The sequence below is a fragment of the Epargyreus clarus genome, unplaced genomic scaffold (genome assembly GCF_041222505.1).
Source record: "Epargyreus clarus isolate Ecla_fem2 unplaced genomic scaffold, WU_Ecla_fem_2.2 ptg000005l, whole genome shotgun sequence".
In the NCBI taxonomy this organism is placed as follows: domain Eukaryota; kingdom Metazoa; phylum Arthropoda; class Insecta; order Lepidoptera; family Hesperiidae; genus Epargyreus; species Epargyreus clarus.
This window is the reverse complement of record NW_027332213.1, coordinates 9,285,792-9,305,693: the sequence shown is the minus strand read 5'-3', so window position 1 is coordinate 9,305,693 and position 19,902 is coordinate 9,285,792. Positions and strand designations below refer to the sequence as shown.

General features: G+C 39.7%; 1 protein-coding gene and 1 long non-coding RNA gene across 2 annotated transcripts in view; one reads left to right on the top strand and one right to left on the bottom strand.

The window, feature by feature from the left end:
• LOC140742254 (uncharacterized) overlaps positions 1–19,902 on the bottom strand; it is a 290,795-nt gene that overhangs the window by 20,840 nt on the left and 250,053 nt on the right. The window lies entirely within an intron of this gene.
• LOC140757815 (uncharacterized) lies at positions 337–4,502 on the top strand. Its single transcript, XM_073093686.1, has 6 exons — positions 337–730; positions 819–1,161; positions 2,075–2,287; positions 2,532–2,694; positions 3,719–3,849; positions 4,413–4,502. The coding sequence occupies exons 1-6, from the start codon at positions 483–485 to the stop codon at positions 4,500–4,502; spliced, it is 1,188 nt and encodes a 395-aa protein (XP_072949787.1). The 5' UTR covers positions 337–482.

Here is a 19,902-nt window from a genome sequence, read left to right as displayed (position 1 = left end):
TGTCGGTTTGGACACTTTTGATAGACCTAATATGTCAGATAAGTGACAGTGTATTTTTTAAATTAAAGGTAAGCGCATATTACAACGGAGCCGCAGTGTATGGTGTCTACAAGCTGTTTGTTAAAAATTAAAATATTAAGAAAAAGCAATGTATTTTGTTAGTTTATTTAGCATAATTTTAATTTATTTACCCTAGAATATTGTTATCTCAACATAAATATGAAAATACAAAAAGCTACAGACGGGCTATGAATGTTAAAATATAAGGAAACAGAGTAGCCAAGTCACAGATTCAAGTCTGTGAGCTGAGTGGTATATTTCTCAATATTTGAAAATTTGAATGATATTTTGCTATAGCATTTTGTCAGTATATGTCAATATTAAAATACTATTTTGGATTTATCCCAATAATCGTTGGTAAATTTAAATATTCTAGCTGGTTTCAATACACAAAATATATATTTTAGTTCTTTCATTTAAAGATGAACTTCCAATGTGAACCAATATTAGAGCCTATAAAAGTAATATTCGTTAATCCACTTGGACCAGCTGCACAGTTGGTTATCGTAAAGATCCTATCTGGTGCGGTTTTCGGCGATTACCAAATGGTCGATTTATGCCTTTTAGTGTATGCTAACGAAATCACATTTGCGAAAGAGCTTAAGTTGGAAATAGAATCATGTGCTTTTTCGTGTAACAATTCGATAGAGATTACTTCTGATTTACCGAGGTAATTACCTCAGTTGTATAAGACCTATATTGAAATATTGGCTAAATGATAGTAAAAACTACAAACTAAAAATAACGTTGGTTTTAAGCATTTCAGACGGAGATGTTTTCTGTTTTATAACGAATTTTCCGAATCCTAATATATTTGACAAGAAAGAATTTGAGGAACATTTCGAAGATTTATATTTGATTATGAAACTCGCAAGCAATTTTGTGGGTTTCCCTGATATTAAAGTTGAAGATTTAAATACAAATAAAATGAAGCCAACGACCAACAAGCCTATGGATAGAAGAAAACCAATTTTTATGGTTGATGGTTTGGTGGGAATAGATATTTTAAAATCATTGTCTACTAATCTGCCCGAAGACGTATTCTTTTGCCCTACACCCTTAACAGCAATTGCTAAGTCCATTCTGGGCGAATATCTGAACGTAAGCATCAAACAAATACCTAAATACATTATTATGTAAAAAAAATCTGCTTAGTTTGAAGCGCAGACATAATTTAGGTGTAATAAGTACAATACGTCTGTTGTAACATTGAATTTCTGAGATTTTATTAGTTAATTTTGATATTCATTGTTAAATAATAGATATGGGTTACCGTCAGCAATTTTTTTAAATAGGTATGTATTTGCCTGGTACCTGGCCCAGTATAAGTTTAAAATCTTCACTCTAATGTACTTTAGAAACCTGCGCTTGAACGTTCTCCTGAAGCTCTTGGGATACCTGTATAGCATTTGGACGTAAATGGGTTGCAACAATTAAACATCTTTTAGTGTAATTATCTTATTTACTTACTCAGTAGCAAAGACCTTTCATGTCATAAAAGTAAGATGGATACTAAAACTTCTCAGGACGCACGTTTCTACTGTCGCGACGACTTTATTGCTGTAGTTCAGAGAAGAACCTGCAACCAAATGTTTTATTTTGCATAGCACTTCTTATTAATATTAAAATCTACTAACAAGTAAATAAATGTTTTAATGATTTTAACGTATCTTGTTTCTATTATGTAAGTCGTTAATTTTCAACCGGAGATTATCTTTTCACAGATTATTTAGAAAGCTTATAAACAGAATCAACCCATTATGACCCGCTTTTGGTGACTGGTTTACAGCACTATGAGGTTTTCGCTTTAGTATAAAAGTGACAAAGTTTGCGTTGGAACACTTTTAACTAGGACTATTTTTCGCTTCGGGTTCTCAACAACAAGTGGGTCTGGAGCCCTTTAACCAAGTTGATTAGCAATAATATCAAACGTTTATTGTAATGTCTGCTACGTTAAATAAATTTATTAAGTCGTTTATTTTCATTATTCGCTAATTAAAACTATTCATTTTAGGTCGAATGTAATGTTGTCAATGATGCGCTTGTTTGGGCTGCAAATGATGAAGTATTTCATGTAGAAGTGGAGAAACCGTTAATTATTCATGACGTTGGCAGTGACGAATCACAATGTGACCGGGGGATGATCAGCAAAGATTTGTTAGACTCAATGAATTTAGATCATACGCAGTTAAATCCTTCGTGGATGAAAAGGGAGTTTATTCATAAAGTGAGTAAATATAATAGTGAGTAGCTAATAATTAGATGGTTATACTTTTGAGAAAACTTGTAGAATGTACGTTCTGGCTAATTTTTGGCATACTGGCAATGTAGTCCTTTTACATATTTAGGATTTGTCTAATAAACTAGAAACTCCTGGTAGAGTTTTGTTTGGCGACTATCCTAGCAGCAATATAGCTATGTAGGTATAAACTTATGTAAGTATATCATTAAAAATGCATATTTTCCCAAAGGTGTCATCATCGGCTTCGAAGAATCCGTACGGATGTATTTATAGGGCGTCTGAGTTTGCGAAAACTTTGCGAGACATCTGGTTAGCGCGTTCCGGTAAAGAGGGAACGAAAGTTTACAGTAACATAGGTGTAATCAGTGACGGCTCTATCGGAACTTTGAAAGGTACGGAATTGTTACGTTATTCAAAATTGTTGTACTTCTTCTCTCTCATTAACGTAGACAAGTCTATCTGTGTTTGCAATGAAGTACTTACCTAACTTTCCTATCCATTATTATGGTCGATTCGTTTCATTTTAGACCTAAATTACACATATTCACCCACATTCACCTGCATACTTCTAAGTCTAAGCAAGTGAATTAGCTTAAGTCTTCTATTCATGTCTAACCCGTCGATCTAGCAATTACTTTAATCAAGTTAATAATAGCAAACTATTATTTCAAACATAAGTGGAATCCCATACATTGGAAGGTGGTTACAGAACACATACGAGTAGTACTATTACTGATAAGGTAGAATGCGCTGTGTCAAATAATTGTAACAGCATTCTCCATAATGTCCGTAATAGTAAATAGGTACGTAATAATTCACGTACAAGTCATAACCGTTCCACGAATGTACGAATATTACATTATTATTGGAGCTCTGTACCTCTATGTAGTTGCAAGTATGAACGATCTTATTTTTCCATTTGCTGAGTTCATTGTCTTCTAGATAGAATTGGCTCGCGGATACCCTATCAAGTTGAATTGTGTAATCCGGGCATTACACTCTTTCTACTGGACACCGTTCTCTGTTGCGTTAAAAGGAAAAAGAAACTTGAAATTTCAACTTGGCTTGCGTACTGCGTTGGCTTTTATTGCTTGTTTTTTAAAGATAATGTATAATAAAATCTGATTTTTATTGTCTATGACGTTTTCGGACTTTGAGCTCCAATTTAAAACGTTTTATCTACAAGTTCTAAAAAATTGTTTCAGTGGAAAACTTGTCGACTTCATAGCATTATTTGTACAAGTTTGTACTGATTGATGTTAATTTTAAATTAATCTAAAAATAACATTAACTCTTATTTTAAGGACAAAAACAGGCTTGTTACATCTTAAAAGATATTCTTAGACCTTAAAAATACAAGAAAAATACAGATATGGTAGATTTTTTGTACCAACTTTTGATTTATTTTTTGTACAGGGTACCCATATGTATTACCAGTGGTAGTCACAGACAAATCTTGGTTCGTCAACAAAAGATTTCAAAATGACACACATTTAAAACAGGAAATGAAGAAAATTAACAAAGAAGCCAAAAAATGCCACCAAGAGGTACGTTTATAGAGGATGAACTCGTAACTATTGCATTTATGGTTAGAGTGGTTTTAATTCGGGTTGAATGGTGTAAGCCCCTTTTCGCTTTTATGCGCTGTTTGAACTGCTTCGTAAAGAGTATCATCACACATCATTATCGCACCTGCAATCGCCTTTAATATTCATAATTAGATATAGGCACTGTTTGTGGTTCAGTAGAGGTTTTCATACCACTATAATTTTATACATTATTAAGTATTTCTATACATACTACTTTTATTAAATTATCACTTGCTAAACGGTGAAGGAAAACATCGTGAGGAAACCTGCATACCTGAGAGATTTATAAAAAAAAAATCTCAAAGGTATGTGAAGTCTACCAATACGCACTTGGCCAGCGCGGTGGACTATGGCCTAATCCTTCTCATCCTGAGAGGAGAGCCGTGCTCAGCAGTGGGAAAGTAATGGGTTGATGATGATGATGATGATACATACTACTTAAGCATTGCTGCTCTTTTCAGAAGAAACTATTTAATATTTGGTTTAAATTAGTTTTGATTTTATTTTTGGTTTGTTTTCAGTTGATATCTTACTGCAAAAGAATCCTTTTGGATAATATTATGAACCAAGGATCTACTCCATCGGAAAGTGAATCTATCTATGAAATATAATACCTTAAATTAACATTATAACTATGCTTTACTAATACCCAGGTATATGAAGAACTTTCTTCATAATTTTGTTATATAAATAATTAATATAATTTTGTTACATATTAAAATGTGAAATATCTTGTTTTTATACTGAAAGTTTAGTACCTATATGAATATTAATATTTTCAATAAAGTGTTGAAAAAAATTTAATGTCATAACATTGTGTTTAATCTGTAGCAGTAGATATACATATGCCTAAACTGAAGCAACAGTGTTCATAAGTTACCAAGATACTGCGATATTAATATTTATATTTTTGGTAATGTATGGAGTTTGTTTTATGGTTCCATACTGTTTGTTACTATGTTTTTGGTTGGGAGATGGAACAACGCCAAATGCCCCAAAATACATGTTGGATGTCGTCTTGATTCTTTTATAGGTGGTTTTGCAAATTTCTTTAGGAATTTTTGTATTATTTTTTCTGTTTCCTAAGTTCTAACTACTAACCCAGTTTTAGTCAGCCAATAACAAGTTTAGTTTCCTCATTTTCTCTCATGCTATTGGAATAAAAAATAAAATGCACGAAGCTTCCTTTTTTTGGTCGCTGACTGTACGTGCGGTTGCAGCTCTTCTAAAACCTGAACGAGCTATGGAAAATCGAAAAGAACAATTACGTGTTGCATCTGCATTTACATCTGCATAATTACCGCCGACCGACTTGCTACAGATTTTTTACATCGAAATGTTAATGACTTGAACGAACGGAACGGAAAATATTAACGGTTGACTTTTTAACTAAAATAATATGTTATGGAAAACAACTAAAGAAAGCATTGTAAATAGGCATGAACATTTTAGAAGACATAAAGCTTTCGTTGTTAAGATGTTATTTGTTTTTTTGTAATATGAGGATAGCGTACGAGCATGCAGTCCATGTGATGGTAAGTGGCTACTGCCGCCCACGGACATCTGTAATCAACCCCAGATAAGATTTGATTCCTACCTCAGGTCGCTCACAAATGCGCCGCTACCCCTGAGAACTAAGCTGGAAAGCCTCAGATAAGTATGTCTCCCTTACCACACCTTTTAAACCAAAATACAACAGCGCAATACTGCTGCTATTAGACAGAAAGAGGTGTGGCGGTGGTGCCGCCGGAGTCGAACCACAGAGGGTAATACCACCTTCAAACCTTCGTGTAGACAACACTATAGTCCGATTCATAATTAAGTGTCCAAAATCTAAACAAAGAAATGTTACTGTCAAAAGTAACAAGAAACAAAAACTTTAACAAATTCAACAAAAAACTAAAACTTTAACAAATATACACAATTTAACAAACGCGTTATGTAAACGAGAAAACATTCGAATTCGATCACAATCACGAAAATGAATAATATCAACTACGAAACTTAAAAATGACGGCACAAGAAATGTTTTGCATTCCGGTTGTGTTACCATTATCACATTTTAATTTTCTACCATAAACTTTGTTTTTTATTATTATTACTGTATGTAACGAAATTGAGGTGATATAAATATTAGAAAATGTGAATTAATCTTAATTTATTTAGATTACAATTTTATTATTGTTGTATTATTTTAATATCGACAAAAATAAGAAACTACCATTTGAAACATATTTTCTTGATAGGTCAACACCTTTGTTTACATTTTGGACACCTAATTATGAATCAGACTATACCTATAATACCCAAAACAAACATTACTTGCCAAACTTGCTATTACCATTACCATCGCGTCTACATTTTGGTATATATATTAGCAATAATATCGTAAGAACTTCCATTCAATAGAAAATCATATACGTATTATAAAATGGGTTCTAACACAATTACGAGAACATAAATGACACGACACTTGATGTAGAAAGATTAAAAAGGGACACTTTGATTAAAGGATCCGTGGCATGCTCGTCATTAATCAGTTCACTTCCGAGTGTTAGCGTGATCCGCTGACCTAACGTGTGACGCCGGTGGAGGGGAAAAACAAATAAAAGACCATTTACCCGCCGATTAATATTCGACGGACTACGGTCTCGACTCCCTGGCCACATCGTTTGTTTAACCTCTTCTGTCAATTTGATTTCCGACCTCGGGCTATGTTATTTCCATTACGGAGGCCAGATGCTCTGTTTGTCTACGCGCAGTCCAATAAGCAGAGAATCTGTTTTATCAGCGAATTAAATAAGAAAATCTGGAATTGTTATGTTTGTTTTGATTTGTAACCCGAATTCGATAGGGATTAGGTTTCGAAAAAGATTCTGTTAGTACAATAACAAAGAATTGATATTTGGGTATCCTTTTGTGTTAAGGATTATCATACTATACGAAAAGATTAATATCTATGTGGAAATAGGTACAGACGGTTATAAGTTTGTATGGTTGACACACAGATTAGTAAAGATTACTCACTCCTAACATGAAAATGTAACCACTTTTGGGAATTGAAATTGTCACTGTCATCTATTTTCGTATTTGAAAAATATTAATGTAGAAAAAAATGTACTTTTTAGATTATTTCGCACTTTTTTCTTCGATTACGTGTTTTTGCACCACTTAACTGCGCATGTCAGCCATTAAATGGCTGACAGAATTGTCAGCCGTTTAAGCCATTTAATGGCTTTCTTCTATTACAAGGCGGTGAGATATGTATACTTATCTATGGGTTGACATAAAACCACGAGGTCATGCACCTAATACAAATATACTTAGAGAATATAGATGAGTGTTTCCTCTGCCTCATAGCATAATCAGCAGGTTGTTGGTGCTATTATACAGAGCTGGTGTTAGCCTGCACTATCTAATGAGTTATAGTAGCTCGTGGCGGGTAATGTGTAACAATATAGTGTGGTATTATTTATGAGAAACCGAGTACAAGTGTATCTTACCGAGGTTCATTAGATATTAATTAAGCCTCTATGAAATGTATGAAAACCAACGTTTTGTAAATATATACAATCGGCTTAGTTTTTTTCCGTGGGAACATTAGTCTGCTTCTTTACCAGCTCATTCACTGCTTCTTTTTTCGAGTTCCAGGCCTTCAATTAAGCAAGGATTTCTGTGTAGTTGATTCCCAGTTTGGTAAAAACCTGTATCTATTTAAGCGCTAACTCAGAGTTTACTACGCAGTAACAAAGATAAATGAACTTAAGCGGTGCAAACATACGATGAACGTACATCAGTATTTTATAAAAAGAATAATGAAACCTAATATTATAACAGATTTGATTAAAATACGAGTAATTATTCAATTGCCTTAAGAAAGTTCTGTTTGGACAGTAACACAACACGAAATTGAGTATCTATTAGCAAACTAGTTATCCTAAGAAGTTTAGTTCCCTTATACTCCACAGTCCAGTTATACTATGTAAATAACGAGAACGTAGTTAGAAAATACCATTCAAAGCGAGTGGCCATTCCTCGGAGCCAGGGGAATTCGAATCAAACTCGTCTCATTAGCTCGTAAAGGAAAACTTGGATTAGTTGACCAACTTCTAGTAGGTAGTGAAACGGGCGGGTGCGTTCCGAATGCGAACTAAATGTGGATCTGCGGTTATTTTACTTTTTCTTACCGTAATTGTGTTCCCTTATTATGGTAATAGAAGACGTTAACGTAATCTAGTATTATTATAAGAAGACTCTAAGAGTCGTTTACGCATTGCTGACATTCAAGTTGTCAAAGTGATACGGAATAATTTTGCTTTATAAAAGCGAGTATAGTCAAAGTTAGCTATTAACGTGAGATTTGTTTAGTAACTTCTTTTGATTCTGGTCGTCTTCTTGTCTTCAATTAATGCTAGACAATTTTATTTATTGCATTGTTTCGAGGTTATTTTGTGGTTTGGACAACCCATTGTTGGTAATCATTTTTGACGTATGCATGTAGATTGTAGGTAAGTATGAAACTTTGTCATACGGTACAGACCTCGGGTATAGCCGAAAGCTATACACGAGGCTTGAAGATTTTAAGATTGCCGTTGAGAGCAATGGTGAGGCATTGGCAGTTATCCTGGACATCGCAAAGGCCTTTCACCGGGTCCGGCACAGGGCCCTTCTCGCGAAGCTTCCATATTACGGTCTTCCCGAGAGGTTATGCGCATAGGTAGCCAACTTTCTGTCTGAGCGGCACATCAAAGTGCGTTCCCTCTGCGTGGTCTACCGGCTTTACAATGGTGAGTGTTTCGAGGAACTATTTGACCTGGTGCCTACGTCAACATTTTTCCATCGAACCATTCGCCGAAGGATGAAGTTCCATCCACACCAACTGGACTCGTGGCGGTCCTCCACGGTTTGGTTTGCAAGGACGTGCGAGATGTGGAATGAAACTCCTTCTGAGGTATTCCCGAAGCGATTTGGGGTTCTTCAAAAAAGGTGTAAAAAGAGCTCTCGTCCAAAGCCGGCGATGAATTGGCGACTCCTATTGTAGATTATGGGTTTTCAAATAAAACTCCAACTTGAATCTTCAGTTCTTTTCTTCTTGTTTTTATTCCGAGGCGTACACACTTTTCCATACAAAAAGGCGAGCTTAAGTACTTATTTTGGGTACCGCAACAGGCGCAGGCTCAGTCAGCAACCGCGTCCTATTGCCGTCCCTTTCTAACATAGCCTGTCTTACTCTTACAATTCTATGCTTACACTCTATTGCTATCCTACTCTTACATATCTATTCTTATTACGTAGGACTTATATCTATTGCAATAAAATGTCTTATTTACATAGTCTTAATTACATACACAAGTTACATTAATCAACATTTACATTTAAATTCTTAGGCCGTTGTCGTCCGTAATATTCTCCCCCCGGCGTAGATTCTTCGAAGCCTCCTCCATCTGAAGGACGGCAAGCTTCGTCGCTGGCCTCTGGAACACACCTCCCTTTGTGCGGACGTCTGCAGACCGGACGATGCCATCAGGTCCCGGGTGAACTCGCTCGACGACTCCTCTCGGCCAGGTATTGCGGGGTAAGGCGTAGTCGACCACAATTACGAGATCGCCTTCCCGCAGTTGTGACGCCTGTGCGTTGGTCGGCCCCCGCGGAATGAGCGTAGGCAGGTACTCTCGCAGCCATCGCTGCCAGAACTGGTCCGCCAGTGCCTGCGCCCTTCTCCACGTGCTGCGGTCCGCCTCGGTGCATGGCCCCGTCCGCGGTAGCCCCGTCGATGAGCCGATGAGGAAGTGATTCGGCGTTAGTGCTTCCTCGTCCTCGGGGTCCACGGAGACGTGCGTGAGCGGTCGCGCGTTCACGCTGTACTCGGCCTCGGTGATTAACGTCTGCAGTACCTCTTCTTTTGGCGACTTTTCTTTGAGCGTGGTGCTTAGTGCGGTTTTTACTGAACGCACTAAGCGCTCCCAGGCTCCTCCCATGTGTGGCGCCCCCGGCGGTATGAAACGCCAGTCGGTGTTGTACTGCAGACCGTAGTCCCGTAGTGCTGCGATCCATGCTCCGTATGTATTTCTCAGTTCGACGTCGGCCCCTCTAAAGTTAGTGGCGTTGTCGGAGTATATGACGCGCGGCCAACCCCTTCTGGCGGCCATCCTTCGCAGCGCCATAACAGCTGAGTCCGTAGAGAGCGACTGGACGATCTCTAAATGAATGGCCCTTGTGGTGAGACAGGTAAATAGTGCACACCACCTCTTTTCGTGTCTTCGTCCGATAGTCACCGTTAGGGGCCCGAAATAGTCCACGCCACAATAGGTGAAGGCGCGGTGCCCCGAGTCCAACCTCACTTTAGGTAGGTCTCCTTTCGGTGGTGTCGTCGGAGTCGCCTTGTACACGCGACAGTATTGACACGCTCGTGCTACTTTCTTGACTGTAGGCCTCAAGCGCAGTATGATGAATCGTTGACGGAGCTCGTTGACGACTCGTTCGTTATTCGCGTGTCCCGCCCGGCGATGATAATGCTCGACAAGCAGGTGAGTAAAGGGATGCTGCCCGTCGAGTATTACCGGCTCATTAGAGTGCGTTGTAGAATAGAGCGCACCTATACGGCCTCTTGCGGTTATTAGCCCGTCGTTCAATACTGCGTCGAGCCTTTTAAATTTGCTGTGTCGTTGTAGCGGCTGGTTGTGACTTAACCGCGCTAAGTCTTCGCTGAAGGAGTCCCGCTGCGCGCGTTGAAACCACCGTCGTTCGGCCGCTTCTAAGTGTGACACTTCTAAGTGTAGAGTCTTGTCTCTAGATCGAAGCTTCTCGACGAATAGCTGAGTAAGTGCCGTCGCCCTTATAAGCTTCAGGTAACTGGAGAACCTTCTAATGTCGGGTAATGAGTCGTTGCGGTCCGAGTCCTCTTCTGAGACGGTGTAACACGTCTCCCCGGTCTCTTCACCTTCCCCGTTCTCCGTAGGCCAGTGCTCTTCTGTGGCTCGTAGGAATTGCGGTCCCGTGAACCACCGGTCCCGGCTGTCGATCCCGTCGGTTTGAAGCCTGGTCGCATCGTCGGCTACGTTGAGTGTTGTAGGCACCCATCGCCAATCCTCTGTATGTGTGAGCTCGGCGATCTCAGCTAGGCGATGTGAGACGAACGGCGTGTATTTTTTCGTCTCGTTTCTTATCCACTGAAGGACGGTGCGGGAGTCACTCCAGTATATGACTCGTTTGGGTTTCCAACAGCTGTGCTCCCTGACTATAGTGTTAGCCATTCGTGCCCCGATTAACGCAGCTTGGAGCTCCAGTCTCGGAATGGTTAGTAACTTCAGTGGAGCCACCTTCGCCTTGGCCATTACTTGTATTGTTTCTATGTGATCGCCGTGTGCGATCCTCCAGTAGGCCACCGTAGCGTAGGCTTGCTCGCTTGCGTCGACAAACACGTGTAACTCGATGTGAGTTTCCGGCGTTACGTTGTAGCTATAGCACCGCGGTATTGCTAGTGCTGAGACATCTGGGAGTCGCCTTATCCACTCGTCGAATAGGTTAGCGTCTTCAGATGGCAATTCCTGGTCCCAATCAACCTTCTTGAGCCACAAGCGTTGTAATATCATCTTGCCGACGATCGTATATTGACTGATAAGCCCCAGTGGGTCGTACACCGACATAACCGCGCTTAGGGTTTCGCGTTTAGTCGGTGCTCTCAACCGCAGTCTGACCTCATCGGGAACCCTCTTGATGTCAGTGTTGAAGGTGAGGGTGTCGGAGCTCGGGTCCCAGCGCAGCCCCAATGTCTTTTCCTTCTGGTGTGCTGCTAACTTTACATTCGCGCTTTCAGACTTCTTATCTTCGGGTATGCTAGCTAAAACTCTCTTGCTATTTGAGTTCCATCTTCTTAAGTTGAAGTCCGCTTGTTGATGGATGTAGGTAACTTCGTTCACCATTTTAATAGCCTCCTCTTCAGATGGGACACTGTCTAGGTAATCGTCCATGTAGTGTCGCTCCTTGACCGCCGTGGCCGCCTCTGGGTATTTACTTTCATAGTCGACGGCGTTGCGGTTTCTTACGCTGTGAGCGAGGTATGGCGAACTGCTGGCTCCGAATATCATGGAGACCATTTTAAATCTTCTCGGAGGGTCCGTAGGCTTGTCCCTCCATAAAAACATCTGTGCCGGTTGGTCCTCTTCTCATGCTTATTAATTTTTTCTTTAGTCGATACGCCAAGCGAGTCCACGTCGAAATGTGACTCGACGAGCTTCTGTAGTTGGACGTCGCTCGCGCAGATGTGAAGTACGGCCGCCTGGTCTTGATAAATCGATTTCCTGGGTACCGACCCGTGCAGTACCCATCCCAACTTCGTTCTCGACGCGGCGGGTTCATTTCTCTTGCCGGCGCGCAGCTGTCGCGATATTATTAGATGCCAGTTGTCGGCACCTATCAATATGCGAGGTCGAGCTTCTCCCTTACTGATGCTATCTTGTACAACTCGCAGGTGCTTGTACCGTTCTAAGTTGTGCGGTACGCGTTGGTGATGTAGCTGTAGTCCTTTTACTGTGCGGGCTGTCACTAAGTAGGCTTCTTGTTCGTGTACCCCTTTGACACGAACCTTGACCGCTTCGCTGTCGATCCTTCTCTGATCGTTAATACCCCTTATGTTCAGAGGTCGATTCGGTCCGCCGTTAGTGAGTTGCTTCGCTAATTCTTCGTCTATTAGCGTCACAGTAGACCCTTCGTCTAGGAGGGCGTACGTATTTACCTCCCCCCGTGGACCGCTGAGTTTCACCTCGCAGGTTTTGAGCAGTACTGATGTAATAGGCGACCTCCTTGTCGTGACGCTCATTACTAGCGCGGCTGCTTCGTCTTCCCTGCCGTCGTCCGGAGTGCTCACTGTAGTCGTAGACTCCGTTACTTTTTCTTTATGTAGTAGCGCGTGATGTTGGTAGGTACATCCGTGGACTCCGCAGGCCTTGGCTTTGCATGTGAACCTGCTGTGCTTCCTTTTCATGCATTTGAAGCACATCTTGTTGTCCTTTGCCCACTTCCATCGCTCGTTGACGTCGAGTGCTTTGAGTTTATCGCACTCAGTAGTGTAGTGTCCCCCAGTTGGACACATGAAGCATTTTCTTTCTTCCGGTTGACTTTCCCCCGCAGTGTATACGCCCTTGGTAGCAACCCGCTTTGGTGCTACTTCTCTTCTGACGGGTACCGGAACGCTTCGCTTCGTTGTGTGGGTGTACCTTATCATAAGGTCCGCTTCGGCCATTAAAAACTCGGAGAGTACTATCATTTCATTATCTTCCATGATGCGTGCTTCGTTATTGGCTGCGTACTCCGCCCATTTGCTTATGAGATGAGGACTCAGTTTGTCCATTACGTCTCGAACGAGTAGCGGGTTTCGTAGGTAGCCTCTTCTATCTATACTTTTTATCGTATAGACAATATTTTGAATCTTCACCGCGAACTCATACAGATCGGTGCTCGCGCTCCCTAATTTCGGGATCTTTTTGAGCTCTTCCATGGCCCGATCTATTATGAATTCCGGTCTTCCATATTTCATCTCTAATGTGCGCATGATGATATCTGGGTTAGATGCGGTGAATAGCTGTGACAGCACGGTTTCTCTCGCTTCCCCTCGCAGGCTGTTTCGCAGTCGAAGGAGATTTTCCGTTGGAGAGAACTTAAAGAGTCTTGTAGAATCTTCCATGGCGGCCTTATACGGTAGCCACTCGGCGACGGCTCCCGTGAATATAGGTAGTTCCGCTGTTTGGCGAGGCAACGGTCTTGAGGCGACTAGTTTTTCTAAGGTGTCGGCTAGCCGTTGAATGCCTTGGAATTTCGCGTTCTCCCCCCGTTGCTTACTAACGGGAGGGCGAACCTCTTCCGGTTCTTCCCTGTATTTCGTCGCCGTTGGTTGTTCCATGCTTCTATCCACCCAGTCTTGTACCCTTTCGTTGCATGAGCTCGCCGCATATTCAGATTCGGCTTCGATTGCAGTCATTTCGGCGGCTAATCTCGATTTGATTAGCTTTTCTTTCATAAGTAGCCGCTTCTCTTCTATAGCCGCGAGTTCTTTCTCCGCTTCGTATTGTGCCATCTTCATACGTGCGTCGATGCTTCGCTTTGAAGTGTTACTGCGAGCGGTGTGTGCCGGCGACGTAGGTCTCCGCACCGGCGATGTAGGTCTCCGCACCGGCGATGAAGTTTCACGCCTTGGTGGCGTGCTAGCTGGTCGTGCAGGTGGCCCCATGACGGACGTCCGCGTTGACGTCGCTGGTGCTGTCTCTCTCGCCCCTTCTGGCGGAGAGTGCTCCATCCTTTTTTCTTGGGAATTTCCTGCGACCGTCGACGGCGACTGCGGAGAATCTTCATAAATTCGGTGTAGCGATGGCCCTGGCGCACCCTTAGCGCCCGGGGCTGCTTCTGACTCGCTGTACCCCGATTCGGAGCGAACACGACCCCTTGTGTTCATTGCGATCGGCGTATTCATCTTGAGTCTTCTTTAAATCCGGCTTCTCGAAGGACCAATGTAGATTATGGGTTTTCAAATAAAACTCCAACTTGAATCTTCAGTTCTTTTCTTCTTGTTTTTATTCCGAGGCGTACACACTTTTCCATACAAAAAGGCGAGCTTAAGTACTTATTTTGGGTACCGCAACAGGCGCAGGCTCAGTCAGCAACCGCGTCCTATTGCCGTCCCTTTCTAACATAGCCTGTCTTACTCTTACAATTCTATGCTTACACTCTATTGCTATCCTACTCTTACATATCTATTCTTATTACGTAGGACTTATATCTATTGCAATAAAATGTCTTATTTACATAGTCTTAATTACATACACAAGTTACATTAATCAACATTTACATTTAAATTCTTAGGCCGTTGTCGTCCGTAATACCTATGGTGTTACAAATGTCCATAGGCGACAGTCACTGCTTTCCATCAGGTAGCCCGTCTGCCTTATCGTTTAGGTATAATTTAAAAAAAAAGATATTATAAGAGAGTTGTCGTTGGTGTCGTCTAAATTGTGGAATGGATTATAGGTTATTTACATCATTATTTCATTTTCGTAACGCGCACACATCACAAGATTGTATCCCATGAATCCCAAGAATATGTGGTTAATTCTTATTTAGGTTTATTTCCAATCTGAAACAGAAAGTATTAGCATTTATTGTTAAAAGATTATTGATACAGAAATAAAATAAGGCAGATAAATATGTAAATGTTCTGCCCTTAATCCGTAGCGAAGCTGATCTGTATCCGCCGAAATCCTTAATTAATGTCCTGGCGGAGAGAATAGAATAAGCTTTCAAGTTTACATTATTACCTATAAATTAAAGTGCTATACATAAAATGTTTGTCTAAGCAGCGATCGCTTATCGACATTCGGCTTCTTCATCGCGTGGTCGGAGGATTAATCTCACGCCTGTGCTTTTAAAATTATAAACTTGAAGTAACGGTCATGCGTTCCATTATGAGATGGTTACTTGTCATTGCCCCCTTTGGGCATCTTTAACGAATTCCATATAGAACAGGGCTTCCATATAGAACCTGGGTTCGATACAACGTAAAATCTGCGTTGTTCCTACGGACAACTAAGATTGTCACTTCGTATGTAAGTTAGCAGTGATAGCCTAGTGGTTAAGAAACTCGGCCTCTCGATCGAGGGGTACGAGGTTCAAATCCCAGGCACGCACCTCTGATTTTCAAAAATATGTGCGTATTGGAAATTAATTATCACCTGCTTAAACGAAGGAAAACATCGTGAGGAAACCTACATACCTGTGAGACTTATAAAAAAATCTCAAAGGTATATGAAGTCTACCAATACGCACTTGGCCAGCGCGGTGGACTATGGCCTAATACTTTTCATTCTGAGAGGAGACCTTTGCCCAGCAGTGGGACAGTAATGGGTATGATGATGATGATGTAAGTTAGCAGACACCAACATTAAACATTCTTCCATCGAAATACAAGAACCGCTTTACGTTAGAAATAGGTGTTGCAGTGGTACATACCTCACCGGTCGATTTATCCGCCTTTAAACCATATTTTAACATTTAAATTAACGCCTTCGTAGAGCATAACTTGTCATAATTTCATACGCTTACGTTATTATTTCTGAAAATGAGAACTATAAAAACATAATACTCGTTCGCTCCAAGATCCAGTTATAATTCTTCTCGAAAAAACTGGGAAAAGCTTAGTTCGTAACAGCCATGAAAAAATATGGCGGAAATAATGTTGGTTAAATCCTGAAAAAGAGGACTTATTAACTACGGCGTTTATCTTAGGGTGACCGGCGCCACTACGCGAGAAATTAAAGAATTTAAACATAATTATGTAAGTCTAGTTACGCCTATATACTTAGGTATACGTTTTTACCTTTTAACCTTTTTTACCTTTTTTTTGAAGGTGGTAGAACCCTTTGTAGTTCGACTCCGGTTGCAACACCGCCACACCTATTTCTACCTAATAACAGCAGTGTTAGGCGCTGCTGTGTTCCGGTTTGAAGGGTTTGGTAAGGGAGACAAACTTTTCCGAGGCGTTCCAGCTTAGTCCTCAGGGGTAGCGGCGCATCTGCGGCCGACCTCAGGTAGGAATATCTTATCATATCTGGGGTTGATTACAGATGTCCATGGGCGGCAGTAGCCACATACCATCAGGTGGACTGCATGCTCGTCTGCTACTCTTACATTATAAAAAAAAAAACTATACTTGAGTACGTAGCAACTGTTTGTTATTTTTATCGGTGTTTTTTATTACTGTAACATATTTTGATTTGTTTTAATAACATTTTAACTCGTAGGTATCATTTTATGATTTTAATTATTTTCTAGTATTGATTGATTACAATTGTATAGAATAAGGACTCTATAACTTCATTAAGTACTCATTAATAAATGTGAATTATGTACTTTCTTATAAACACATCATTAAAATATTTTGCATATACTCTAGGTCAACTAAAAATTACGTACACATACGTTACGCCCGGAATAAGGAAGCCGTATTTCAAAATTTTAGTCACAATCATTAAAATAAATGTATTTTTATATTTGAACTAAAGGTAATTTAGTAGCATAAACAGCTATAATTTATTATTGTATTTTTAATGTAACAGAAGCACCGAACGAGCACACATGTCACCTAAAGTAAAAAAGTCATTACAGTAAACAAGTAGAACTAGAAGCAGGACAGGGATTCTTCGTAAGATCAGTTGTTTAAATTTTAATTGAAAAAGAAAATTGGAAAACTAGATTACATAAAAAATCCAAAACGGTAGACATAGCGATAGAATCTCGGTCTATTAACATTAAAGGGTGCTAGTGTGACATTATTGCAGGAGCTCGCGAGACTTTCTACTTTGTGTAGCGCCCCAGCTCCTTGGATTTATTGACTTTTTTCCTGCCTTAATTCCCAGAGATCCGGTCCAATGGACTAACGCCACCACCGGAACATTAACTCCACTCCGGGGAAATATCTTCGTATCTCATTCTGTTTTTAAATTATCACTTACGCTACGAAGTTTTGGCACCGGCTTAATTTAAAAGACTTTATCTTGTTTTATTGTGACTATTATTACCATCTCTACCGTTCCATTTTAGATAAGGTGGGTTGATCGATTGCAGGGTTTTTTTATTGTTTGGAATTTCTATTTATATTATTTATGTGGCGAAGTTAGAAAGTAGAAAGTTTGTATGCTAATAATATTAGAAAAAAAATATATACAGAAAATTCTGTCTTGCGGTAATATCTAACTTCTAACATGAATTAGGAATGTTAAATATAAATTATTTTTAAACAAATTAGAACGGGTATATATTCAAGAAATGGTGTATATTTTCGTTAGTAATTGTGTAAGTTGGCATGGCATGGCTTGGCATTAAATTAGTTATAATTTTTGAAACTATGGAGGTGCGAATTATTCATGAAAGGTTTAATGGTGTAATAACGTTCTAATCCTATAACATAAAGTGGGTTCCCGGGTCGACGGGTCGAAAAATTTGTTTAAAAATTCAATACCGTCTATAAGAAACTCGTTGTGAGAACGCAACGGCCTGCGAACATTCCCATTTTCCCTTAATAACGTGGGAGAAATGGCTCGATTAGTGCAAAAGAGGAGGTCTTATGCTTTCTTTTGGGATGTCCGGAACAGACGCGCTCTTATTTAGTTGTCATGCTTATACCTGTACCACACATTAAAATGTGTTTAAGCAACATAAAATATGTGTATACTTTTTAAATTGTCTTTGGATTACGTTGCCTTTCCGATGTTACGTTACGCACACTACGTTAACTTAGCTATTCAATATAAAGATAATATTTTTTTGTGTTGGTAAGTTGTTTCAGAAAACATTATCGCAATTTATTAGGATAAACAAATCCATCTTTTTATTGGTAGCGAATCGTAATCTGTTTGTGAATAAAATTTTATTCCGATCGTTAAGCTATTCAAGCGTTATCGAGTCCACAAACAAACTGAACAAATTTTGAGATTTATGACTGCTGGTCGCTGTGTGCTAGTACCGATTAAAAATTTCAAATCATTAAAAAACTTCTGTGTAAACAATTACGAGTCTGTATGTGTTTAAGTCACAAAGTCCAATGGTAAACACTTCCACACGTGATTTCTGTAATAACGTTAGTAATCATGTTTTTTGTATTGATTTAAAATGAAAAAAACTTCAGTAGAGCTTTATATTTTAACGTTGCCTTGGTTATCGGTTAATGGCCGTGTAATTTCATTTAATCGCTAGAAAAACTGCGTGCCGACAGGATTAGAGTTGGAATTAATTTTTGTTTTCAGTCCGAATTTCATAACAGGTATAATAGTTGATTATCAAATAACTTAAATTTATTTGATTTATGCAATTTTAAAGTTGTGGATGTGTTTATAATTTTAAAGTTGGGAAAATGGCTCATACACATCTGTCACCAAAATTAAATAAGACAAAACCTCGACTTCAAAGCAGGCGCGGTTTGATCTATCTCACAAAACTAAATTGAAACATGTAATCTGTATATAATGTGTTACACGTTATACAATACGGTTTTTTTTTGTAATATAGGAGTAGCAGACTAGCATGCAGTCCACCTGATGGTAAGTGGCGACTGCCGCCCATTGACATCTGTAATCAACCCCAGATAGGATTAGATATTTCTACCTGAGGTCGGCCTCAGATGCGCCACTACCCCTGAGGACTAAGCTGGAACGCCTCGGAAAAGTATGTCTCTCTTACCACACCCAAAACGGTGTTCCGTTTGCACCAGCGCCTAACACTGCTATTATTAGGCAGAAATAGGTGTGGCGGTGGTGCCGCTGGAGTCGAACCACAAAGGGTTCTACCACCTCCAACCGGTTAACTCTTCACCAGTTCATTAATTATCTCATTACAAAAATAGTAGAATAAGAACATTTAAAAAACTTAGAAATAGAGCGTTCAATTATATCGGTTCGCTTTGTCCGGCGAATGGCCGTGGGCAGCGGCCGTGAAATTTCATTTAATCGCCGGAAGATGTGCGTCTCGGCTAATGCAGATTGCGAGCCTCGCCCTCGGCGTCGGTTAATTTATAGCTCAACTGAATTTTATTCCTTCTTTAACTGTTCATTCGTCCGTTTTGTCATAGTTAATGGACTAGATTCGAATTGGATATTTAATTTCAGTTTTTCGTCCCGTAATCTCTTGGTAAAAGAATTTCAGGTAGGGCGGCTGGGACGAAATGGTATAAACCGTTTTAAATATTTGATTTGTTTTGGAATGTTAAAAGTTTACGGATATATATAGGTTTATTGAAAAAATGGTATTTATTTTGTATGTCATATTTTAAATCTTAAGTCGTTTATTATTTTCGAATGTATGAAAGATTTAGGTACCTAATTACGTGTAATAAATTAAGCATTTAAATAATGTCTATTGGAAAATGTAGGAGGACTTAAAGCAGTGCTTTTTATTGTGCGTAATACTGCTATAACTAGAACATATTCAGAGTAAAAAAAGTAGCTGGTATGTTATTCCCTAAAAGAAATA